The sequence below is a fragment of the Hippoglossus stenolepis genome, chromosome 19 (genome assembly GCF_022539355.2).
Source record: "Hippoglossus stenolepis isolate QCI-W04-F060 chromosome 19, HSTE1.2, whole genome shotgun sequence".
NCBI lineage: Eukaryota > Metazoa > Chordata > Actinopteri > Pleuronectiformes > Pleuronectidae > Hippoglossus > Hippoglossus stenolepis.
In genome coordinates this window covers 14,923,421-14,950,707 of record NC_061501.1, presented here as the reverse complement: position 1 = coordinate 14,950,707, position 27,287 = coordinate 14,923,421, and the positions used below count along the sequence as shown (strand labels likewise).

The 27,287-nt window shown below is 41.8% G+C and overlaps 2 protein-coding genes across 3 annotated transcripts in view; one reads left to right on the top strand and one right to left on the bottom strand.

Annotated features, from left to right (window-relative positions):
• Window positions 1–1,675, bottom strand: part of smchd1 (structural maintenance of chromosomes flexible hinge domain containing 1) — a 20,152-nt gene extending 18,477 nt beyond the window's left edge. Inside the window, exon 1 of one of the 2 annotated variants that reach the window (XM_035142618.2) lies at window positions 1,161–1,675. In XM_035142618.2, the coding sequence (XP_034998509.2) occupies window positions 1,161–1,307 (147 nt within the window). In that variant the 5' untranslated portion in view covers window positions 1,308–1,675. The remainder of the gene's footprint in view (window positions 1–1,160) is intronic. The other variant, XM_035142619.2, reaches the window with a different exon arrangement.
• Window positions 1,648–27,287, top strand: mettl4 (methyltransferase 4, N6-adenosine). Its single transcript, XM_035142622.2, has 10 exons — window positions 1,648–2,055; window positions 2,804–2,869; window positions 3,382–3,739; window positions 3,991–4,060; window positions 4,925–5,099; window positions 5,181–5,287; window positions 5,371–5,462; window positions 10,153–11,105; window positions 11,763–11,909; window positions 25,986–27,287. The coding sequence occupies exons 1-8, from the start codon at window positions 1,837–1,839 to the stop codon at window positions 10,341–10,343; spliced, it is 1,278 nt and encodes a 425-aa protein (XP_034998513.1). The 5' UTR covers window positions 1,648–1,836; the 3' UTR covers window positions 10,344–11,105; window positions 11,763–11,909; window positions 25,986–27,287.

Genomic DNA, 27,287 nt, shown 5'->3' with positions numbered 1-27,287 from the left:
AGGAACTATAACAAAACGCGCGAGTGTTTTTTCCCCAGAGTTTTTGGGTTGGTAGACATGCCAGATACCCACATTAACCTGTAGAAGCACTAACAAAGTGGAATTTGCATGCTATGTCCCCTTTAAAATAATCATCAGATTGATTAATAAAAATAAAAAAAGGTTGCTCGATAATATTTATAATATTTAAGTAAAGGGAGATGATAAGAGCAGGGAAATGAGTTGGTTTTACACACATTTAAAAAAAAAAAAACAGATCCTTGTTGGAGACAAAAACCTTAAAATGTCTCACAGACATTTTTAACATGAATCAAAGACGTCTTTACTCAAATTTAAGCTTTTTTCATTTGACACGGCTCGATTGGTTCCTCATACAACCAAATTAGCATTAAGAACGCCATTAGAATCTGTGTCTGTGGTGTTGTCATCAGTGAAGGAAGTGTTCAGGAGTCCTATGATGAAATATTTATTGAATAGCTTGGCCAGGGAGAAATTCAGAGTCGATCAATTCAACAACTGTGCGTGATGTCCTCTCATATTCTGAAGTCCTGCGGTCACACCTTACACTTCTACAGATCATGTGTTTTCTAGTTCTGGAGACAGCATTACCTGCCTCCACTGTTTGTGGTGTCTAGGGAGTGAAGCCGCCCTGTTCCCCCCCCAGACCTTGGCGACGGTTCCCGCACTTCCCCAAACACAACAGACAGCAGCACTTAGTCTCAACGCCAGGATTTGTCTGTCTATCTATCTATCTATCTATCTGTCTATCTATCCATATGTCTACCTATTCATTCCTCTATCCATCCCTCTGCTATCTATCTATCTATCTATCTATCTATCTATCTATCTATCTATCTATCTATCTATCTATCCATTCATCCCTCTATCCATCTGTCTATCTATCCATATGTCTACCTATTCATTCCTCTATCCATCCCTCTATCTATCTATCCATCCATCCATCCATCTATCTATCCATCCATTCATCCCTTTATCCAGCTATCTGTCTATCTATACATATGTCTACCTATTCATCCCTCTATCCATCTATCTATCTAGTGTAAATAAATAGTTAGGTTTTATAATAACAGCCTGATATTTATGAAAGTGACATTATCTTTCAAACAGCCAGTGAGTAGAGTAAAGTAAAGAACCGTTACTTTGGACAGGAGTCTCAGAAAGTCATGGTAGTTCATCCCGGAGGTTTCCAGCTCCTGGCTGGAGGAGCCCGCGGAGGTTTGGAGGCGACAGTCGCAGACACGGATCCGTCTCTTCGGCCCCGTAACCAAGAACATGTTGGAGTCCATGTGTCGTTAGAAAGTTTCAGCGCGACGCCAACGAAGTTGTGTCTGTGTTTACTAGCCGCAAACTGAAGCATTTGTTGACATTCCCTAGTATACCTCCTTGCTGCGTTCACGTCCGCAAACACACGTAAAAAAACACGTACATTTCCCGAACTCTTAAAATACAGTACAGCTGGGAATTACAATATAAAACGTTAATATAAATAAACAAACATAAAATCTGACAGAAGTCGTTGGAGAAACGCGTCAACACTCCCAAATTGGATTGTTACTCAAGCCGATATTCAGTTTTACGAAGTTCACACGAACGCAGCACGCTTTCTACGGAAGTCCATTAGGGACCAACATCAGAAATCTCTCTTTCCGCAAATACAAGCGAGAGGCTGTTGACTTTCGGTATCGTTTCCGGAGAACTCGAGTCGTGCGGGGACACTTCTGTTTATGTGAAACCGGGACAGTGCAGTTGGAGGTGGGGCAGATTCCAGCTGTAAGAGTCATCCGGGCGTTGTTAGCGGAACCGAGCAGCTTCTCCATGTCCGTGCTGGCGCAGAGCGAACACGGCTGCGTGCTGGATTCACGCGCCCTCATCGACCAGGGGTTCACGCGCTGCCTCCGCTGGAAACACGGTGAACGGACTCACGTGCAGTGTCGCTTTAAGAGCCAGTGGTTCCAGATGTTAAGGAGCCACGAGGCCGCAGCTGTGGATGCGGGACACGTGGAAATGTTGCAGAAAGCAAACAAACCACCGAAGGTAAAATGGCTGATGGTCGTGAACCCACAACATGACTTCACATCAGTCCTGGGAAGTAATCCAGTTAAGAATACATGTGCTTTACTCGGGTAATCCCAGTTCAGGTTACCATGGCAGGAACAGGGCCGGATCTAGGCTGCTCAGATTGGGGGGGCAATTAGAAATTTGGGGTGGCCACCTTTTCACACAGTGGACTTAGTGTTGAGAGTTTCCCCAAGTTTTAAAGAAGGTGTCACATTAGGAAATTCAACCACATCATGGTATAATAATACCAATTCAACCAATTAATTTCGATTGGCAGATTCAATTGGCCCAGAATAAAGTTGACCAATTGGGTGGGAATCTGCCCACTTCTAGATCCGGGCCTGGGCAGGAAAAACCTCCAAAAAGACCCTAAAATGAAAACGACAGTAACAATGATGTTTCTGTTATGAGTGCGGATAAGAAATAGTCGAAGGTTTAGAATCAGAATCAGAATCAGAATTCTTTTTAATTGCCAAGTATATTTTCACATACAGGAAATTGACTTGGTGTGGTTGGTGCATCGGACATAAAACAACAATATATACAAGTAGAAAGAACAATAAGTTATTGGGCATGTGCTGTACTGAGGTGCAGTGATTTATAATCATACTGTAGCATTTAGATGATTTGCATATTGCAGTATTATTTTTCATTAAAAAAAATGGATTTATTGCTCTTTTCTTGTTCTTCCCATTCATCTGTGTAAACACATTTTTATTTCCAGAAAAGGAAAAGAAAACACAGCGAACTCAACCAGGGGGAAATTGATTCACAAATCTTCCACGAGAAGGTAGGTCGATTCTCGTTCTGTAAATTTAAGTCCGAGCTGCACGTCTCCTCCCCTGAAATGAATCAGCCACACGAAGAACAACTTTCCTCGAGAAAATCAAACTTTTCAGTTCCAGTTATGTTTCTACGTGAATCTCCAACTGAGCTGTGAGCAGTTGCACTGTGGGTAATGTAGGCAGCCAGGTCCATTGTGCAACAGTTTATAAGGTTCTCAATGTGTTTCAGTTTATTGAATGCAGCATCTGTTTCATGAACGCTGCAATATTGCGCAATATTTGCAATATTGTGCAATATTTGCCCCTAGATGTTGTATAGTAAAAGTATAAAGTAAACCAAAGTAATCAAATACTCAAGGCCTGCATATAAGTACAAGACTGAGTTTAATTTCATGCTTTTCAAACACCCCCTGGCAAAATCTTGAAATCTTGATATATATAATATATAATATATTCTGTATTTTCAGTTTATCTCACCACCCAAACTGAATCATCTCTGTATTGTGTTCTAATGCAGGTCAGGTCTGTCGTCTCCGAAGGAACCAAGTCCTTGCTGGATTCTTCCCGATCCCTGGGTTATCTGAACGGAGCGACCGACACCGTTAAAGAGCCACTTCCTGTCCAGGAGTGCAGCCTGGCCGCTCTTTGTGAAATGGCTAAAGAGCTACCTCTGGTGGACGACGAGGAGCAGGAACATGTCCAGTCACTTGTCGCTGAGGGTGGCTGCACGTCACATGTGGACTTGTTCTCTCGGGTGACGGAGAACAGGGCGGACCAGGCCACAGTGGTTACACTGATGGGAGAGGAGTACGTGATACCGCAGCACGCATCCTTCCTGCTGTCTGATTTCACACGAATACAACCGCTAGTCCACTGTGAGTACGACGTCAGAAACAGTTCTGAGAAAAATATGTTCGGCCTGAAAAATAACAAAATGCCTTCCAGCTGAAGTCACTGCATGTTTGTGGTAACATCATTTAAATGAGGGGGGAAAAGCCAGTGTGGCACAAACATGTCCGCCCCTCCCTCAATTCAAGTGTCACTCTGTGATTCCCATCATTCAAGTGAAACCATATTCTGTTGTTCTCTTTATTTAAAAAAAAAAAGCTGCTTGTTTCTCACACAGATGGAAGAAAGTTTGACTTAATCGTCATGGATCCACCGTGGGAAAACAAGTCTGTGAAAAGGAGTCGCAGGTAATTTGGCTGAAGGTGTAAAGCAGAAAGGAAGAAAACAAAAAACACCTGATTTATCTCCAGGAATCAAATTCACACGTTAAAACAGCGAAAGAATCAGGCCTGAAAATGATGGAGGAGGAAACAGATAAAGGAGCTGTTACAAAAGTTCAATTCAATACAACAGAATACTACGTTATATTACAGAACATTGAAGCTGTGCCGACATGATATTATATTATCTGTTAGCTTGGTGTGTTAACAAGCCAACATTTGTTTATTAACATTAAGAGCGGCCGAGGTTGATGGGAATGTTTTGCAGACAGTTGCTCAGGAAACAAAGCATCAGGCAAGTATTTGAGCTGATGAATGTGCAGCAAATTTCATGGCAATCCATCTGACAATTATAAAATTCCATATACTTGAAAATGACTAATTTCAACAGCAAGAGCAAATGTGAGGGGATCACTAACGTCTCACCTAAGCACCTTGATTTTTTTGCGAGATTTTTTTCTAATCCACCCAAGATATTGAGCCATTTCACCGAAGTTGTGCACATTTTAATCTGCTGGTGGCTCTAGAGGCAAAGCAGTTAAAGTAGCGTTCATGGCTAAAAACATAGAAAACAGTCAAACTTAACAATCCCAAAAGTTTTTCTTCCCTCTTCATTTCTTTCCTTTATCACCTTGAGATCTGTCAGATTTATCTTTGGAAACACAGAGAGGCACCGAGACCGAACCACTGCTCACTATGGCCTTTAAATTAGTCCAGTAGATCAGTAATTCATTAAGTAGAGACTTGTTAAGCGTCATGTTGAAGTGGTGAAGGTTATGATGATTGCGTTTACTATCTTATCTTATGTAATCATTGTTTTTCCCGCTGCAGATACAGCTCTCTCCCCTCATCCCAGCTGAAACGTCTCCCTATCCCTCTACTGGCGTCTACGAACTGTTTGGTTGTCACCTGGGTCACAAACCGGCCCAGCCACCTGCGCTTCGTCCGTGAGGAGCTGTATCCACACTGGGGGTTAGAGGTCGTAGCCCAATGGCTCTGGGTCAAGGTACGGATAGATGAACAGATACAGCTCTCAACCTGTTGGTGGGATTCCAGATGATTTAAAGGGGTCGCTCTTTTCCTTCAGGTGACCACATCTGGACAGTTTGTGTATCCGCTGGATTCACCGCACAAGAAGCCGTATGAAGTGCTGCTTCTGGGCCGATACCGTCCCTCTGCAGATCCCTCCACGAGGTGACTTCCGTGTGTCAGTTTTATTAACATTTAGTATGATAACCCTTAATGTCTCCTAATCATATTTGTTTGACCACTTTCAGCTCCTCAGAGACGTCAGAGGTTCCTGTAGAAGACTCGCGTTTGATTGTCAGCGTCCCATCAGCTCTCCACTCCCAGAAGCCCTCACTCTCAGGTGCATATCTTCCACTGCATCTACCAGTACAGTTGTGTTTTACTGTGCCACCAGAGGGCAATGCTGCAACATCACTGATTGTTATCTCGCTGTGCAGCTTCAGTGACGAGCTCTAAATCCTACGACAGCCTGCTACCACACATGCAAATCAATGGTTTAAGACAGAGTCAGTCACTCAGGTTTTTAAATTGCACCATCTAGATTTTCTTCCAGTTTAAAATTCAAAATGGTCAAAATTATGAAGGCAATATGCTTTTGTATGAAGAATGAACATACTCAAGTAAAAAGTATTGATTTATCTCATTATATAAGTGGAAATATCTGATGTGCTTTCTGCAGAAAGTTAGAATTTTCTTTTGAGAACCCCACTAGTGGTTGCAGATGTTGTTGGAGAGAGATCACTGCTCAGACACGCAACACAGGATCTCTACTGTATCCATAATAACTGCAGGGCTTGAATCCTCAACCCGTGACAGGTTGGATTTGTCAAAGCTTGAACTCCTGCTGCTCAGATGTGTCCAATTCCTCCTGTTTGCCATTATTGTGGTGTTGTGGCAAGACTAGTGTCCAAAGCGAACTCCGCTACTTGGAATCAACGTAAGACCTTGACGATGAATATGCAGGGACTGTGAACAAGCGAGGCTTGACGTCATTTCCCTCCCTCTCAGGGGAATGCAATTTATTGTGCGGTACGGAGAGCGAAAAACACAGCCAGTGTCGGCCAGTGCCCTTTCAGAAGCACAGAAAAGCCTTCGCCTAACACTCGTGGCCGGTTATTGTTGAAATGCATTGATTTGCAACATACAGATGCTGTTGTGGAGCTGTGATACCGTAGAGAGTAAGTGGATTCGTAAACAGATGTGTGTGCGGTCTCCATATGGGATTCTTTGCTCAGTGCAAAGCCTCTCAGGTTTCCTCCAAGCAACATTTTTATTTAGGTGCACTCAGCTACACTAGTGATTAAATGTTTATTTGTGTCTGCACTACCAAACGGCTTGAATGAGTAGCATCTATAATTGTGTTTCATCTCCAGCTACAATGCCTCTTCTGTTGTTCTGCGAGAGGCAAGAAAGCTCTGACGGCAGTGGGTGCGGCTCAAATCTGCGAGTGTAGTAGATGATAATTGCACTGAGGCAAATATTAGAAGAGCTTGACCCAGATCTGCCAATAAAAATCAAATATCTAAGATGAAAATGAACACCTAGTCACTTGAGGGGTGATTTTTCTCTTCTGTTCGCTCCTGCAATCGATTAGAAAACTAGAAATTCCAGAAATCTAATTTAAAAGTCTCTCGACCTCTTAAACATTTAGCTCCCTGAACTCTCTTATCCTCATCTCCAGCTATCGTCCTTTAAAACCGGGCCGCACTTTGTGTTCGAGTCCAGCTCGTTGGGTCTGCTTCGAGCCAGCGGGCAGCCCGGTCGGTGTGACGCCACTGCCCTCGTGCCCGCCGCCTCGAGAAACCCTGACCCACTTCTGTCCCGCTACTGTCACTGACATCCTCGGTTGCCATGGAGAGATAGGGGACACCATTAGTCCGCTACAGACACAACACATCCTTGCCAGATGGTCAAGCTGCAAAAAGAGAGCACGGGGGGTATTGCACTTTGATGCCCCCCCTTCCGCAACTTTAGAAATTGTGAAAAATGGTATTTTAATTAGTGTTTCAATGACTCCATCACACTGCCAGGGTTTGTGGGTTGATTGGGAAATGGACTGCGCCTGTAATCACTGTAATCTGTGCACCAGTATGTTTCATTGGCAGCTGCAGCATTAAGCTTTTTCTCGGTCGACTTTCCCGTTTTGCACTTCACCCCTTGTCTTGAAACCCTGATTCCAATGGTCCGATTGTCTTTTGTTTCCTACACGTGTGAGACTGTGACACTGCAACGTGTCAGATGGTTCAAAATCCCTCCGGCTCTTTTGGGTGTAGGGAGCAGCTTCGCCACCAGGGGTTGCTTGTAGAGCGTTTGACTTCCCAATATTGATCCGCATTTTTGGGATCCTCTGAGGAAGAAGTAATTGATTCAGTCCCCTCTTTGTTGTAAATTTGATCCGTGAAATCTTTTAAGCCCAAATTAGGTTAGATCATATGCTTATTTTTTTTTTTTTCAGAAATAACCCAGACTCCCTTGGCCACATGGGGGCAGCAGAACAAGCTTTGAAGTATCATCACCTCATACAGTTGATATAGCAAATTTAAGACCAACATTCTCTCTCCTTCTCTGCTCTCAACCAATCCTCAGGGAAATATCTGACCTTTTATGTGCAAAACGCTCCCCCACGTCTGAACAGGTTGTGTACAGTCAGTTTTCAGTGCTTGTCCATTGAAAACAATTCCAGGCTCGAGTTTAGCGATTCTCAATAGGTTTGACACCACAACTAACTGTCTTCAGATTATAAATTCGTCATTTCATTCATGGTTAATATAAAAATATTGATTAGAGCAGCTTTTAAGAGTAATTGCAGCAAGTAACTGAACTTTGACTTGAATCTCCCCAGACATAGGACAACAAAGAGGTCAGCACATTGCTTTTCATTCATGATTCAAGCTTTGTCTGCATTTGAATTTTTTAATAAGCTTTCCATTGATATAGAGAAAATATAAATAGAAACAAGACCCAAACTTAAAAACATTTTATGTTCATTTAGAAGTGTGTGAAGATTAACATGGGACCAAGAATTCAATCCTGAGGGACTCCAAATTTGCACTGAGAATCAAAGTCATTTGTGAGTGATACGGAAAATGAAACTGCAGGTCATGGCATTTTACTTCCATCATTAATGATAATGATTAATGCCGTGGTTGTGTTGCAGATATTTTATTCGAATTTGATATAGAGATGTGCAAATTGGATGAGAAGTATATAAAGGAAAAGTATGATATAAAACCTGAAGTTAATACTGTAATTCTACTGTATTGTATAAACTGTTTTACAACAGTTCTGGATTTCACAATTAAAAGACAACTTAGGACTTGTTATGTTACTCGTCCAGAGAACAGTTGAGTTCACACCCTCCTCTGCCACAAGCCTTCTCTTGGCAGAAGTTTCACTCTGTGTCCCATTTCAGAGTTAAGAGGATAATTAGACCTTTTATTCTCCGTTCAACTTTGAGAGCTGAGTCACCGCTTCGGGACGAATTAGTCGGAGAGCTGCATGTTTGGCCTTTCCATTCGGTGACTCTGTCTCCCTGACATACATCGGATGAGAAAGCTGGAGGCAGGACACCACATTGTGCAGGTTGGATGGGTTTAGGGGACGAGGCTTTTGAGCTCATTAACTCCCTGAGTGTTGGCTGAGTCGAGTGTCAGGGCGGGTTTGAGCATGCACAAGAGCAGGTAGTGTCGCACCGGGGCAGAGGAAGGGAAACGTATCTGTCAGGTGTGCTGCTGGAATATCATCACTTAAAGACTCAAGGTCACTTCCAGTCCAGAGAGAAAAAAACCTATTCAATGGTGTGATGGAGCTGGAGCGTCGCTAGTGCTGTTCTATTACCGAGTAACAAGAAAAGTACTCCGATAAGAAATGGATGCACTGCAGGAATTTTACAGCCCAACTTTCAATTTATTCAAATTTTCAAATGGATGTTTTACCTCTTTTGTCCTGTTCAAGGCTCGATTACCAAGTGGGCAAGAAGGGCATCTCCCCTCTTACCGTGGCACCTGAACGCATCAGGGTCACTGCATTGTGCGCATTCTTGCTGAATGCATGTCCTTACTCATAAAAATAAATTGCAAAGCCACTTTTCTGTCCTCTTGTAAAAACAACGACCTCATAGGTCCCTTGTGCAGCCGCTTGTTACGACGCATAGTTGTGCTTTATTGTGAGGGAACCTCTAGCAGCTGTAGTAATTATGACAGGAATAAAGGATGAAGTCGGACGATAGTCTTGGTTGTTTCTTTTATCCATAACTGCAACCATAACCACATTTTTATTATTGTAACCATGACAGCAAACATGGGTGCTTTAACAAAACCATTAAAAGTGTAATATTGCTTTCGTGGATCTTGTACTTCGAGATCGGCTTTTTTTGTGTTGTTTATGAACAATTTACTGATAAATTCTCTATCAATGTAATTAAGACTTGTCAAATACACAAAGGAACATTTATCCTATCAAGGAAGATAGAAAACAAGCGATACACGCTCACACAGCTCATCCATCCACCCATGATGGAAAATCTGAGTTTCCAATTAAAAGAAGTTGTGAGGTGGCAGTGCTAACAACCAGATGTAGTTTAGCTGTATATAAATGTAATTTCTAAGAGACAAGTTGCCTCTTGCATTTGTATGCAAATAGTCAAAGCAGGGACCCATTCATAAGAACGCTGCTCCCTACTTCGACTAGTGGTTAAAAGAAAGTATTTCATGGATGTGATTATTTCTGCAACATCCATGTAATGTATGTACTTGAGAATCGCTTGAAATAGCTTTTATTGTTACCGGCATATTCACAGGACACAATGCATGTACATACTGAATGTGACACAGAAGATAAAGAGCAGTGCATGCACACATTTTTCATGTGATACAGAAAATACCATTTGAACATGTTTTATGTGTTTTGTGCACCCATTGGTTGATACTTGTCATTTATTGAACTTTACATTTTTTTGTGTGTCAGGACGCTACAGTGACTTAATCTACTCCTGATCATTAATCTTCCTTGTTTCTTCTTCTTCTCCACAGAGGTGTTGAAGCGGTACGTCGGAGCGGACGCCTCGTGCCTGGAGCTGTTTGCTCGAAGCCTGCAGCCCGGATGGACCAGCTGGGGCAACGAGGTGCTCAAGTTTCAGCACACGAGCTATTTCACTCTGACACCCGCAGACGATCCGGCAGACATTTCTAAAGATGAGGACAAACCCACAGTCACACTGTAGAGCCCAACTCCCCTGGTGAACCCTCTCCTCCTCCTCTCCTCTTCATCCCTGGCCCACCACTGTGGACTAATGACTGATTTTAAACACTTGTCACATCAGTATTTCTCTGTTTTTAATAAAGTTTCAACACCAAAATGCTTCTATACCAGTTTCCTTTTGATCTGCACTTCTCCTCATGCATGCGGGACCTTTGATTTCTTTTTGGGTTGGGGTACGTTTTTTATGTAGTTAACCACAGGGCTGCCTTTGGAGAGATGAAAGTGCATTTCTGTTTTCGCTGTGTTTTGAACCTTACTTCCCAAATTGCAATCAGATAAACAGAGTTTTTTCTCTTTTAATATTTGCCTTTTGAGGAATCTCTGGCACAATATGTGTCTTAAGGATGATCAAAGTATTTTTTATTTTCTTACATTTCATGGTGTTTGAACTGATTCTCAAAATGTTTCCCAGTATTATACAGAATCGCTTAAAGATGTTTTTTTGTTTTTTTCTTGAACAATTCTCTAAAGGACACTTAGTTCAATAGATAATTTGTCCGTGGATTTTCCTTGTTTCCTCTGAAAGATGCCATCTTCTCTGTCAGCAAAGGCCACAGCCGGCCTCCTCCGACAAGGCAGGGCCTCCCTAATGAGTCTGTGGTATCCAGAGGATGGAGCGGAGGTGTGGCAGCGTGTGGGGATGAATAGCGCTGTCTTAAAGGCAGATGAGGATGAGTTACGGCCACTGCAGCACAGTATACATCACAGCTAATGAAGACAGAGTGTGAGTCCAGCAGGATCTTTTACACATTACCCTGTCATGCTCTCTCTCTCTCTCTAAAACACACACAATGCAGCAGCTTCCATTTCTCCTTATCGAGCCTGACGTGAGCTAATGATGAAAACCAGAGAAGTACTTTGTTGAGGAATGTTTCAGTAAAGATTGATCAGAATATTCATTTGATTTCTCCCACCACCTGTGCAACATCAAAAAGTTCATACTAATGAATGATCGTGACTTTTGACTTCATGACGTCAGGTCCCACAGTGGTAAAGGAGAAACAGGAAGTATAATGTTGCCATGGACTCAATTAAGAACAGTAGATGACAGTAACAAGGAAAGACAGACTTCATTTGTCCTTTTTGTGAGATATAAATTAGTATCACTAAAAGGATGCAAAACTCATGAGCAGCTCATGTTTGCTGTGGTTTCATGGACGTGCAATCACAATGAAGAAAACAATTCTTATTAAAGTTCTAAAGCATCTTGTAGGTGTATAATAGACGTGGTTAAAGGTTACCCTTAATGTAATTATGACGTAATTTAACTGATAATAAAATGATAATGTGTCATAAGCGAGGTGGAGGTGGAGATGGAGATGTACTCAACTATACAGTGAGGTGGGCTCAGGACTTTACATCAGTGTTTGTGTTCCCACAGATTTGAAAAGTCGACTCAGCGAAATGTTCACTCATCTATGAATTGCCAGTGGCTTTTCATTGATGTCCTCCAGTATTCTGCTCTTTCAATGCTAATTCATCATCCTTCAAGCCGACTGGTCAAAACTACCAAGCTAGATCTGCAGGGGTGAGTTACTTTTTTAATTGTTTTTTTATAAAATGTTGGTGTTTCTACCTTAATTCTAAGTGGTAAGAAGGAACATTGTCTGCAGAGGAAAACTTCTCTGTTTTGCGGCTCTAAAACTCTGGAGTTGTGTGGACGCCCGGCAGATCCACAGCGGAGTTGAAGCGTTTTCAAAAGAATACGTAGATCCGGCAAATGTAGCATCAGACACCTGACTAATAAATCAACTTTGACAAGTAACAACTGGCTAAGTGGCTCTTTCAAATCCATGCCCACCCCTCATTTTGCAGGAGTGCGCTAAGATTTCAGTGAGTCACTTCTTCCGAAGTTGCTCCGACACCCTTTGATCAGATCAAACGCTTTGCTAGTCATGCTTAAGTGCGGCAAGGAGGGGTTCTGTGCAGTTCCTCCACTGTGTAAACTATCACAAGAGAATTTCCAATATTGCCCGTGGTAAACCGGCAGACATATTTCCCATGTAATTCTGGGTATGAGAGAGAGTCTGAGAAAAATGTTGCTGTAAATAGTCAGAAGCTTTGTCAACAACTCGGCTCGCAGAGGGGCAAAACAAAGCCTTTGGTTTGGAGACAGCCGTGCAGCAAACTGGCTCTCATCACAGCCAGATCTCCCACAGGACGCGGGGGAGAGAGGGAAGATGACTATTTCCTACGAGGAGCTGAGTCTCCTCATCTGTCTCAATCCCAAGGCCCCGTCGCCGGCGCTGCCTTCGCTCGGCACACACTCTCAACTTCTCAAAAAGTGGGAACCACAATGAACGAGCAGCAACACATTAGCAGTTTCGTCAGTCAGCATCATCAGAGAGAATGTGAAATCTGAAGTTGAGCGAGCAGACGTAGGAACAACTCCCAAGGTATAAATGTATTACCACAAACTCTTATGTTTATGGCAACAACTTCAGTACGTTGCTTCGATTCTGAAAGAAAGAAAAAACACCCCTAGATATTTTTATAAGTGGATTCTTATTTTTTCACAATTTCTTATTGTTTTTTTGGTTTGTCACAGTCACTGGCTTCATGCTCTCTGACTCAGATTCCTTTATTAATCAGCAGAGACCTTAATATTTAATGTAAGTGTTTTTTTAAAACTCAGGTCTTCATACTGGCAATATGGTGAGCTTTGATTTCCTGTCTGATACACATTCACATTATAATTTCTTCTTCTCAAAGGATTCATTTACCTCTAAATTTGAGATGAGAGGAATCAAAGCAAGCGCTCCGCTGAATATCTTATCCTAAATGTATTTATGAGGATGTAGACTCTGGTAATATAATCTGATTTAACGTAGTGCCATGTATTTTATGAAATGTTTCAAAGTCACCCGAGGGACAAGATATATCTGGCTGCCATTAAATATACAAACGGAGAGAGAAGAGGAAGAGAGACGAGAGTTTTAAGGAGCTAAATTGAGACGCTGCAGCTCCCACATCTCACACTTTCATCCTTTGGTGCTGAACAGCCACATTATCCGGACTTATGTGTAACAGATACACAAGAGGAACATGAACACGGTTTCCAGTTGAAGTGAATGGATGGTTAAGTAGTGGAATAACACTTAGATCAAAGTTTAATTACACTTAACTGGTAATTTAATACAAGTTTTACGATGCCCTTAACACCAATTTACAGACGACAGGTCATTGTGTTTTATCTCGTAGGAGTAGGACGTACTCAATGTGCATGTGAGGTATATTTGAGAATATCTCATCTCATCGTGTACAAAAACGAAGCCAAAATATTTTTGGTGTCTTTTAGCTCATTGTTTTGGTTTTACAACCCTAACCCTTGACTGTTTGGGTCCACTCTCATCGCATTGGATTCCAGTCATGGCGACAGTGCTGCCGACAAACAGGAAGTCCCGCCGCACACCGCTGTCCACCAAAAGCTAACAAGCACACACCACCGCGTCAAGGGGGCCGAGAAACAACCAGACGCTAGGTGCTTTTATTTGCTGTCATTAAATCCCCACTGATCCCAGATGCTTCATTCTAATTATTTATTTACATCTCGTGTCATCAGTTTTACTTTGATTTACATTAATTAGTCCTCCCTGTCAACGTGTGGGTTTCGCTTCATGCGGCTGCGCCCCGTCACCTATCCAGAGACGAGCTCGTCAGGTGGAATGGAGACTCCTAATTGGCCACTGGTCTGAATGCGAGCTTTAGCACGTTTGATCTTCTAACTGGCGTCGAGTCCAGGGTGCCACCGTGCATAGAAATACACGTATGCAAACATGCTTAGATCCGTGTCTCTTCCGTGTCAGGCGAACCCAAACCTCTTTCTCTGCCTCTGCTAATTCTGACAGTCGCTCTCCTCATGTTCCCTGCTCGCTCAAAGCTAATAGTTCAAACGTCAAGCCTCCTCACTCTGTTTTACGAGGGGGTATAAAACGCAACTGAAAATATCCCCCCCACCCCCTGGAAAAATATTAGAGCCTCGTTCAAATTGAGCGTTGTTCTGCCGTCTCAGCCTCTCGCTGGGCCCCCATCACCGTTCAGTCTGTCCATCTGCCTAACGTGGCAGATGGACAGCTCCATCCATATTCATTCACGGGATACCTCGTGTCACTCATGTAAGGATCTGTCTGTCAGCGAGCGGCACGTGTCAGTGTGAGTCCAGGAAAAGGTGTCAGAGAGGGTAAGAAACCAAAAAAAAAAGGGGTGTTTGAACATCCAGACATGAGCAGCCAGTCCAAAATAGTCACCGACGGAGATAAATTGAGGGATATTAGGAGCTTGGGTGTCAAAATGGCTGACAGGTGGATGGCAGCAGGCAGGAAATCACTCTGTGCTGGATTTACAAATCTTTTGGCTTCGTTGAATAGAGAAAGAGTCATGACAGCTCTGTTTCCATGTGTGTCCCGACTCTGCTTGCTGCTCTTGGTCTGATTAATGCATTTCTACACACACACGACAAGGTGCAGAAGAATATTGGCAACAGTGAGTAGTAATAGTCAAAAAGTTGTTTTTGTTCTTTCAGTTTTTAGAGCAGGACGATTCCTTTTAAAAGGTAAAACTCTGCCAAACCTCAGTAAAGACTCAAAAGCTACTTCCTCATGTCGGCTTAGCGTCAAATGACACCTCATTATTTCGCTTGGGAAGCTCTTCCTAAATATTGTTTCTGTGTCAGTGACGGGTCATGTTGCATCACAGTGGATATGCATCGCTGCAGGCTGTATTCCACTGTGAGAGAAGTAAACAAAGTCGTGGAAGTTTTCCATTCTGGGGGGGACGGGGGAATATATCAATGCAAATGAAAAATGTGCCAAAGGCTCCTGTTTAATATAGATTACAGCCAAGAATCCCTGAGTGATGTGGCATTCGGGTGGTTGTTAAGATTATCTTTGATTGATCCATCGTCTGTCAGCGCTGATACAACATTAAACAGTGACATTGAACTTCTCCAGGTGAGGACTTCAGACAATAGGCTTGAAGATAGATACGATAGGTTTTGATGTGATGAGTCTGAGGTGGTTTTTCTTGCTCTAGAGAAAATGTTGATCATGATATTTTAGATAATAGTATGTTTAGGGAAGACATCTACAAACTGGTGCTGTGCAGCTTAATTTTCACTTCTGGCGGACGTTTCTAAAAATACCAGCTATGTCAGGCAGAATCTTCGTTAAATGTGTGTATGACATGATGCAGAGGACATTTAGAATATTTCCATTTTGTGCTGTTGTGGGCAGCCATTAAAAAAACGTTCAATTTTTCATGAGGCAAGTCAACGCTTATTTGTTTGGTCAGTTTTATACACCGTGACATTTCCCTTGGTTTGCATAAGGCATTTAAAAACACAGTAAAATTGAAATACACTTCCTGATATAATGCAAACTATTGACCACCTGAATAATATTAACGAAATACTTACAACTGGACATATTATCGTTGTAAGGGTAGAATTCATGGCTAAGTTGTATTGGATTGCAATAGATTCTCTGGATGTACCAAATAAAGGGGTTACTGAATATTACAGCAGATATAGGGGTGGGCAGTATGGCCAAAACTTTTATTAAGATAAAAAATAAATGTCATATCAGTCGATATCGATAATATTCATGATAATTAAAATATTTCTTCAAAGTTTACAGACTGATTTTTTTTGCCAAACAGCAAATCATGTCACAAATACGAGGTAGAATATTAAAACACATTATGGGTACTGTGCTTGCACAAGGCACAGACCATATATCGATATATATGTATATATCGAACTTTTGTTATGTTGCTATTGATGAAAATGCTATAGCGATGATTATTATCGTTCTAAGTCACACTTCTGTACAGACTGTCTACTCCAGATCACCCAGACGCAGGTTAATTCCAGGTGTACCGTGACATTGAGCGCTATCGGCCCCGCCCACTGTGTTGACATCCTGCACTGTCACTGGGTTGACATCCCGACCGATGCCCTTACATACCAGCGGAGGAAACGCCAGATGAGACCACACCTGGTTTCTTTCTCCCAGTGGGTTAAAAATAGAGCGGATGTTAGATGAACTGCAGATGAGCGAAGAATTAGTTACAGCCATGCAGTATTAACAGGAAATCAGAGAAATGAGCGTAGCCGTCGCTGTGGAGCCGGAGGAGGAGAGTCGATCCTTGTGGGCTTGTGTTTGTGGCAGGTTGCTGCCGGTAAGAGCCGCCAGCTCTACCGAGTCCTTCAGAGGGTTTTTCCATCAATCACACTCTCAGTGGTTTGTCCACACCTGTCTGAACCCCCACCTCCGCACTGCAACAACCTCTATTTTTCCTTACTTGACCTTTAAGGACACAGGGAAGCAGGGACAGGATAAATGGCATAAAGGTAATTTTTTCACAAAGATGAAAGACTTTGCTTATACCTGATTTAAGATGTAATCAGCCATTTGGAAATAAACAGTGTCATGATTCTGCCCTCTGAACTTTAGTGAACTATTGAAATACTGTTGTATGGACTTTTTAGATTATGGATATTTACTGGACATTTAGTTTGTGTGTTCAACTTTGTCTTTGTCAGTTCGTCTGTATAAGTGACTCATGCTCGTGTTTTAGTTTTCATTTCTCTGACCATGAGAGGAACCAAACCCAACAATTGTTTGTTTCAGTGCTTTATTTGATTGCATAAACTCAAACAGTACATGTTTCTGTTACATTTGAAGAAATTTAACATTCATTAATGTTTTTCTGCAATTACCAAACAAACTTTTGAGTTTACGTTAACTTAAATCACTATATCTGCTAACATTTCTGTCATTTCTGCCACAAAAAAACAACAAACATGATTCATTTTCAAACCAGTTTTGTTATTGGTGAAAACATTTAATCTTATATTACTTTAAAAATGGTCATATTTAAATCTAACTTCTATATTTACTGAGCCTCGATATCATATCCGCTTTTATTCCGTTGAATGTCATCGAAGGCAAGTTTTACCCTTTTACTCGACAGGTTCTATATTTATCACATCTTGTGACCTGTCCTGTCCGAGGACCTTCTTCAACAAGGTGCAGAGATTCTCGCTAAAGATTAATGAGTTTCACCTTTAATGCTGAGTGGTTGTGATGGAAACTGACCTAAGTATAATGAATCTCACGTCAACTAACAGCGCCCTGCAGAGGCACACCAAGGGGTCACATGTATTTTTCTCCTTAATGTTAATTTCTTCTTGATCACAACAAGACTTTTTTATATCTTTGTCATTTAAGCCCCGTTTTTTGGCTTCGTGATTTCGCTTTGCCTTCGATAATAGTCAATGAAAAGTACTTAATACACTTTAAACCGTATGTAAGAGACTCTTCTACCTGGAAAACTAAATCAAATACGAATTTCACAGTTTAAATGACACTTACCAAAGCAGATAAAGATCTCGAAGTTTAGCTAAACTGTAGAAAAAATCGCTCGAAAGATGAATTAAATTTCCTTTTTCTTCAAACATGTCCGGCTCTATAATATATTATCTATCTGTGGTTTGAAGATTTCTATTACTACACATCAGCGTCACAGACATGCAGCCACCCACGCCCTCAGTTATGACTTTTATCAACCCACAAATTACAATTTTAAATATTTTGCTCGGATATTAGGGACCGGATGCTACGCGGCACCTGCCAAACCACATTAAGCCTTTATTTGTAATTTAAGTCACATTTCCAAGTCCACACTATATCACTTCCCTCCTTATTCTCCTTCTTCCTGACAGCTCGCAAATCTGGTGCTATATGTGTTTCCTCTAATGACATAACACAGCGTTTCCAATAGTCGATGGTACTTATTCTTCCCTCTGGCACAAGGGAAGACTGTGGCTGTGAACCAAATGGACCAGCAGTGGAAATCATTCAGGTCTTCCCAGAACGCTCTCTTGTTTTATCCTAAAGTTTAAGGTTTTCCCGGGAGAGAGACGGGTAGTTTAGAGGCTTCTTCCTCTCGGGAAAACTCTTGTGAAACTTTACATTGGGCGAGGGGGGGGATTTTCTGAGGCTGGTGTTAACAGCGCCAAGGTGATGAGACATCGTGCTACCGACCGGCCCAAGCAAGAGAGAGCGACAGGCTGGTGACAGGCCGGGGCACACAGGCCTCAGTGAGTCACTGATATGGGACAGCGATGACATGCCGTCACTTCAGCTTCTGCTCTCCAGGGCTCTGCAGCTCTATTTTAGCGAGGAGGGACATATGTGGAGGAACCGACTGCAAGAGCAAGACTAAGTCTGAGAGGGACAAAGGAGGGCAAAAGGATAAAGAAAAATACCAACCCTCCTTTTTTTTTTTTTGTCTACGAGCTTTAGAAAAAAGGATGATGTGCAATGAAAAAAAGGCGAATTGCGTCATCATGGACAAACAGGAGACTTTCCCTCGGAGAAAAGAAACTCAGTCCTTCATTCCTCCAAAAAAACGTCATATGCTTACGTCGAAGGGGTCAAAGCCAGAGCTGCCATAGTAATTGTGACTCCTGTCCTTTGAGAGCAAAGGGGGAGCGATGTGATGTTATTACAGAGCCACAAATATGAAGGGATAAAGACAGAGTTTCCCACCGACAACAGTATTTACTTTTAATCGTGACGGTAAACTTTCCTTATCCCCAAGGTTATTATTAACTTGTAATTTGAACCTAGAACATGACAAGTTGTTTTTGAGCATAAACAGATTTAAACCAACTAAATGAACTACTGCTGTGTAATACCCTGCCATTTACTCACATACAGATGATGGTATTGTGGACATCTGGATCGTGGTTTCGTGGATCGTGGTTTCACTTCTTAATGTGTTCATTTGTTAATACAAATGAACACATTAAGGTTCATTATTCAGCTCCTATTATTTCTAAGAGCTCATTGTATTTTCTTTGATGTGATGATTCATGTGGCCACTAGAAACTCCACAAATATGGTGCTAAAATATATTTTTGCCTGACACCCTGGAGAATATAATAACTGTGATTTCCTTCTGAAGTTTATTTTACTGACGAGCCAAAAAAAATCCTTGTAATGCCACGCAACCTTTTCTCGTCTCCCAACAATCCACTGAGTGAGACATTCATTTGTCCTCTTGTGTTTCATTGAGCTGAAGATTCAACAAAGGAGGAATAAGTGAGAAGCCAGTGACTCAACCTGCTCAACCTACGCACATACGAATGATCTGCACATCCACGCCCCTTAAAGCTAGGGGGAGACAGATCTCTTGACATATCACAAACAGCTAGAACACGAGCTTCAGGTGGAGGGCATTGCATTAAAGGAACGTCTGCTTTTACAAATACGAACAGCTCAGACTCCCCCTTTTAGGAGCGTCGTTGTTTCAGTTTGATAGAGAAAGGAAAGTGACAGGTACGACGTCAGACTTTAATAACACAGTCACTCCTGACAGCTTGTTATAAAGTTGAGACGGGGGCAGCCAGTCTGGCCCAAAACTTCACAGATATTCCGCTCACACTCTGGAGCCCCCCTCCGTCTTCGGACACACTCAGTCAATACATGATTGATGCTCATGCAAGCATGGCAGAGGATTTCCTCAAGGACTCATCCATACCATTTCATTAATGATTACGGGCCTGTTCTCTCGCCAAGGAGGACACGAAGTGAAAGGCAGAGATATAATGTTTCACAGCCAACGAACAGCTTAATTAGGCACCTTATAGCTGAATTTGGTATTTATTCCTGTCCAGCAGGAACAACCACACACGTGCACACACACCTTTCTCTTTTTTTATGCTCCAGACAGCCAGGTCCAGTAAACCCACTTTGCCCCGATTATGCAAGCTGATGGGATGAAGCTCTTCATCTCCCCTCAGACCAGTGAGGGATCTGGGTGTAGTGTCCCTGCATTAATGCTAAACTAATTCCTCCACTCGTCTGTGACTATGTTTCCCGGTCGGCCGAGACCCTGAGCTGGTTATAATTAGCACCGTGGCTGCGGCCGGCACTTCATTAATGACCTTCAGACTCTTTTTTTTTTTTTTTAAATCAATTGTGCGTATTATGTTTTCATTTACAAACATATTTACAGAAATGTGTTCTGGTTCTGAGCTCCCACACGTGCAGATTTTTTTTTTCATTCTGGAATCTGCACTGATAAATGCTTTTTTTGTACATTTTGTGTTTGGCATTGGTGAAAATTACATTAAGATAACATGAGATAAGTTCAGACTTTATTGATCCCACACCGGGGAAGTTCCCTTGTTACAGCAGCAGGCAAGAGGTAGGCAAGAGAATAAAGTAGAAGTCAACAGAATATGTATATAATATACACCCTTCACTACAGCAAAAAAATATTGTTTGTATAATAAAAAAAACTCAAGTAACTCAAGTATTTTGCTTCAGTTCAGTGCTGAGGTGCTTTACTTGAATTTTATTCTCAGTGTGACTTTATAAAAATGACTGAGGCACCAGCTGACCCCCTGTCAAAGTAGTAGAACGTTAACTGTAATGTAATGATTGAATTAAAATTTCTAATTCTCAGAGGGTGGCTACCTGACCTGAGACTGTCGGGATGTGTCGTGACCTGTTAGGACCTGTCGGGGCCCGGTGGGTTGGGCCGTGTTCGGACAAAAATGTTGGTTAGGTCGTGTTGGCCCGAGCTTCCTACTTGATTTTTTTACACTGCACATGCCTGAAATGGTGTTTTTAGTGAAACCAGTACATAAATATAAGATGAATTAAACTAATAAGTGTTTTCTTATGTAAGAAAAACAAAATCTGTCTTACATAAACTATTTATGCAGAATTACTGTATGTGCTTTGATGCCTCCAAATTATAGCACATCACATTTCCTCTTATCCAATAAATGTCCGAACGAGACCAGGGCCTCCTGCATCAAATGATGAGATGATCTGCCCAGAGGAAACACCACAGCCCTGCGTGGGATTTCATAACATGTTGAGTTATCATGAATCAGAAAACGTGGCATTCAACAAGCGCACACGCCAAAATCAATTTGTCCGAGGGAAAACAAGCTGTTTAGCTCAAAACCCGTTTTCAGACGCCTTCCGGCCGAGTCCGCTGTCCTCCGTGGTCTTCTGTGTACAAAACGAGACCCGTGAAAACATGACTTATCGGCCTTTAAGGAAAAGACCTCAAACAGATGTATCTGGTAATGTGAGTGAGCAGCAGGCCAGGACCTGCAGAGAGTCGTGTCTCGTGTCCTACTTAACCTGTCAAGGCCAGTCTGAGATCTACTCAATCAAGTCTGTATGGGTGTAAAAGAAAAAACAGAGACGGAGAGCAGAGGTGAATAAAACACTGAGGGGGTCAAAAGGCTTGTGTATATTTTTATCCTCAGGCATTTACCAAATCTCGCTCAAGATCACGTAGCTCAGCATCCATCCGGCTCCTCGCCTTGACCGTTTCTTTGGAGCTTTGCAGAAATGAGCTACCTGAGCAGCAGCCGCAGAAATGACAAATAAATCCGATACTCAATCCACTTCTGTTGAGGCTGAAGATTGTGAGACAGAAGGAAAGAAGGAACGGAAGGTTTCTCAGAATAGCTGCACCCCCTGGGGAATGTGTATGTGGGTGATGTTTGTGCCTGGTTGCTAAGTGGTTATTTATGGAAAACTGTTTATGATGTTCGGAGGGTATCCCTTAGATAGCAATAATACCTGCAAAGCTGTTTTTAAGCCTGCAACTCTAATGAGAGTGACATGTTACTGAGTGTAATAGACCTCATTGCTTCCTCTTTTTTTCTAATATCAAGTTAGAAAAGTACAAGTTTGAAAAGCAAACACTTAGAGTAAAGAATGTTTCCAGCTGAATGGATTAAATGCAGTTTTAGATAATTATGATTTTGGACTTAAAGGTTTCGTGAAATAAAAGTTGTGTTCTGTTGTTGTCAACGTGTAGTCAGAGGAACACTCCAGGTTAGTCCTACATTTCCACAAAAACGGTCAAACACGAAGCAGCAGTGGTGGAAATGTCCTGATCTTTAGTCCCAAGTATCTACATCAAGCCTACTCTGAATCTTCTGAATCCTTTAAAATGGGAAGCAGTTTAATCACTGTGGACATTATACCGCTGTTCAGGCTGAGAAGTACTCATAATAGTACACTAATCTCTGTGTGGTTGTAAAATTGATGGAGCTCTCCTTTAATACGAGGCAGTGTCTGCTAGCGACAGGTTGCATAGACATTGTCCATTAGGACGGTGAGAGTGGACACTTCTGTTGAGGGTAGCAGACCAGTTTACCTACGTTCGCCAGCAAATGGTCACAACTCTTGGGCTGCAGATGGTCCGTTAAATACTTTAACTATATATAACATTCGATTAGTTGTGTGCTATCTGAGGAACAATTAAGATTTCCCCCACAAACCTTTAATAGTTGCTTCTATTTCTATCTTTGCGATATTGAGTCACGTTAGCGTTCAGTTGGTCTTCAGGGAAACGTAACAGGATGAAGACAAACTTCTCAACAAGAAAGCAGAAGGTGGTTGTTGACATGTAGTGTGTGTGATGTTGCATGATAAATGCTTAAGACAAGTAAAATAACTAAGCTAAAAAAGTATATTTATGTAGCACCGTTCACAGACACTAGTCACAAAGTGCCTCATAATTAAAGTGATAAGAGAGCAAATGAAAACAAGACAAAACACATAATCTCCAGGTAAAGATAGAAAGGGAAAACATCATACTTATTGACAAAACAGAAGATGATCACGCCAGAAAAATGACCTTTATCTTACGATTGCTCATCAAATATTTAAAACTTTCTATTACAATTCTTAAAACGGACAAAGGGAGAATAACCCGTGGGTGTCATAGTGGGCAGCGACACAAGAATGACACTGGAATTCTGGCGGTGTAACCCTACACAGGGCTGGCATCACCCTGTGGGGGGCTCCGGGTGACATTTGACTACAGCTGCAGGAGGCCCAGATGTGCCACTTTGATGGAAAAGAGACGTGTCAGCTCAGTATGCCAGCCTTGACAGAGAAGACACGTACAAGGAGAGACCAGTCTCACCGTTGGGAAGTCACTGTCCTTTTTTTTTTCCACAAACCCAGAGTGGAGTTTAAATGAAACCACTCGCTGAAAACTCTTGATCGAGTTTCAAGAGGGCTTGAAGGATGCGTCCTCTGTGCGCCGATCAAGCTGCACTGGGGAATCATCGACTGCGGGAGGCAAAATAAAAAAAGAGGAAATAAATAAAGGCGGCTTTATCGCTTCCTCTGTGTCAATTACAGCGAGGTCTTATCAAAGCACTTCAGCTTTATTAAAATGCAGTGCACTGGCAGGCCAATAACCTCTGACAAATTAATTGAATTTTGACAGACAGCTTATAGCAGGAGGAGAGCAACGGAGATCATTAAACAGACCTCAGTGGAGATCAACAAGCAGACATCGATAAGCCCGGCTCTTTGATGGCAATAAACCACAGTGTACGACTTTATTATACAGCAAATATGTTTGCTCACATTTTGGCTTCATTATAAATGCATCCAACAACAGACTTTAGTGATTGGTGTCGTTTGCAGTAGCTGCTAGGCTGCAGACACTTTGGTAGGTTTTTTTTTTATAAGGGAGAGAAGACGACAAAACAACAGCAGGATTACGCAACAACTACTGAACTGATTTTCTTCAAACTTATAAGGTTGGGGTATAAAGTGTTGATATACACAAAGCAACAGTAGGCTGTGATGCCATCATTTCACAAATGCTTAACCTTTACATGTAGGCTACTCATGAGACCAGAGTTTTTGAAAATCTGCACTTTGAAAGGTGTTTGTAAAAATCTATGTTTTAGTGAATTAGGACATTTTTCTAAAGAAATACTGTAAAGAAATAAATCGGGCTTGGAGATATTTGCGGATAAAGGATCGGGTACAGAGTTTTGCGGGTGCTGGTTTGCAAAAATGTAGGCCGCTAGTAATTAAACAAGCTCAAACAGGCTCCAGCAAAGTGGACTTTATAGTTGGAGGAACAATGTCTCGTCACGTGGACAAACCAGGATCAGTGCAGATCAGGTGAGGTAGCTCCATATCTCAACTCAAACTATAACCTGTGAGTGCAGGAAACTTCACATATCATTTTAGGTGTCTCATTTTCTCCTGCTCCTACAGCTCCTACCTCTCTTGATCATGAGACGCCTGTGAATTAAACCTCTCGTACCATTTCCCCGGGGACAACCGCAGCGATATCAATAGCCTCGATCACGCTAATCTAATCTCTGCTGTCACCCAGGCTGCTCCCTCTATTTGAAGAACATTTTACCACCTCAGTCTCAATCTAGATGCCTTCACACTCCTCTCAGAGACCCCAGGGACTAAACCATGATTGTTCATTGAGCATTAAAAATACCCTGTTCCTTTTTTAATTCCTACTGCGCACAGACACATGTGCAAATTACGCTTTCATAATGTTATATTGTTTTGTTCTCACATGAGGGTTTCCCAGTATGCACCTAGTCGGAGATATGTTTGAGAAATATATGCTTTCATAGTAGTTTAGCAGTGTGAACTTGGGCAAAGATTAGTAACCTCAGGTGTTTGATTAAACCTTGTGTTCTTTTTGTGTTTCTCTTTGCATTAGGGTTGAATAAACTCTCAAAAGTAGCATCTTAATATCCAGAGTTTTCTTTAAATCTCTCCGTTAAAACACAGAGATGAAAGATGCTCTTGGAGCGATCAAACATTTTCATTTGTCCTGTGGATCGCTGTAGTACGGGCGCTGGAGTGAAATGTCTTTTGTCATAAATGAGGTCAAAATGAAGAAAAAAACACTTTAAATCATGAATCTAACAATAAGACCTCTGTCACAGAGCTGATTGAAAACACCTTCCCCTCCTTGATCAGAGTAACAATTGTGGTATTAACTCTAATTATGGTCCTTTATGTCGACTCCAGATGACAATGGGGTAGAATAGCAAATGATTAAAGAGTAGAAACGGAAGGTTTAGGCATTCTGCGTATGATGGTGAATGTTAATATGGTTTGTATTCAGAAGCACCTGATTGGTCAACATTGTGAGACCTTAAGACATAAGTCCTGGGAAAGAGTTGGCTCACTATGAACTGGATAAAAGTAATGAAGTGCATCAAGTAAAAATAATTACACAACACTGGGGTACAATTTATGAATGTTTTATTTTGTTTCTTTGTGCTTCATTTTGTACATGGTAGATTTTTATACTATATCTTTTTAAGTTGCATCTCGGTTTCCCTGCACGGGATCGAGAAAGTATCTTGTTTTGGAGAATTTCATAGTTTGTGATAATTGAATATTATTTAACTAAACTATATTGAAATAGTTATTTGCGAATATCGGAAAAACAATTTCTCCTTTTGTTGTTTCATAGAATACTCTTTTAATCAGTCCCACCCTGCAAAAGCTTTCACCCTCAAATCCTTTTGTGACCAGAAATGAACTGAACCACAGATGAGCTTCCCAGCACCATTAGAGGAACTGTTTGTGACGACACCTCTGCCCTCACGGTGGCTACGATCCAGCTCCGTGTGAGGGCGTGGTTTTTGGGAAACCCACAGAGAGATGAAAGTAGGGTGGAGTGTCGCTGCAGCCATGTTTGTTTGGGACAAATCATCGTGAGTTACCTGCCTTGTGAGCTGTGATGTTACCTGGATTGACCTTTTCCCCTGCAGGTGACAGGATGCGGATCGGCAGGAGTGCGCGGCGGTGGGTCCATGATTAGACCAGATCGGAACTGCAGGGTGTGGTGTTCTCTGTACCGCTGTCACACACATCAAACAGTCAGGCGTCGCCATCAGGTACGAAGGATCAGCAGGAAACTGAGAGACTGGAGGTGGAGAGTGACTCAAAGCTTCGGTTCTCCTGTGTCGTCACTGCCCCTCTGACCTCTGGGCTTGTTTACACCCTATGTATGGGTGTGCGGTCCTGGTCTTATCCACGTTGTGGGGACACCGACTACAAAGTTGCATTACAAGGACATGTCTTCCTTATGGGGACGTAAGTCACGTGAAGACATGTTTTAAGGTTCAAGGATAAAGTTAGGGATAGGTATGTAGTAGGTTTTGGTTATGGACAGAGTTTGTGTTATAAGTCAATGTACAGTGCGTGTCTGTCTGTGTGTGTGTGTGTGTTGGTGAGTATGCACATAGGCAGATGCAGGTGTGTGTGTGACAACCACAGGGAGTTGGTGGTGAAAAAATTAATGCCTGTAAATGAATTAACCCTGAGCAGCTCTCACACTCGCAGGAAAAACAAATTTGCACCTCTTTCACACTCACCTGGCTGCATTTATTCATGAACTTCTCACATGTAAGAAAGGCACAAAGATGGTGAACATGGAGAGAGCTTTTAATGCTGCAATTTACATAACTCCAGACACTTTCTACAGAATGTACTATTCATTTTACAGGCGAGATTCATGGAGCACAATTAAAATGTGAACAGGAGGCTTTTACGTGTCTTATTAAACACTGTAAAGGACAGATTTTATTGTTACACAATGAAGGGAATCTCTTTTGAATAACAGCAATACACCACTTGTTTCTGAGCTTTCAGGCAATACAAAGTCTCAACTGAAACTTTCAATGGACTATGAATGTTATGAACAAACTAGTTCTATCATAGTGTTGCACTTGGTTGTGTGTATGATTGTAGTGGAAGTGGCCTGGTAGTTTAAAGAAATGACAGCTTGAGAAAATCCTCCTACTTTCTGCTTTTCTATTTTATAAATCTTTGAAAATGTCAATCGATTTCTTCCTCAACTAAAATGTTCAATCTGAGAGAAACTAAAATATTCCCCACATTGTTAGTCAGGAATGTAGTGTTAATGTATCATGTACTGGATATGAATGACTATACAGTTGGTTGGTTTATCAGGTATTGCCAGATTTTTCCCTTCTTCTTTGGTTTCTGAACGTGTGAGCTACACTATTTCCGATGTGCAAATTAAAACGGAAATCCTGCTATGAACTCGC

Coding starts and splice junctions, on each gene's coding strand:
- mettl4 (XM_035142622.2), top strand. CDS start 1,837: ATGTCCGTGCTGGCGCAGAGCGAACACGGCTGCGTGCTGGATTCACGC. Junction 2,056..2,803: donor AAGCAAACAAACCACCGAAG/GTAAAATGGCTG, acceptor TTTTATTTCCAG/AAAAGGAAAAGAAAACACAG. Junction 3,740..3,990: donor AATACAACCGCTAGTCCACT/GTGAGTACGACG, acceptor TTTCTCACACAG/ATGGAAGAAAGTTTGACTTA.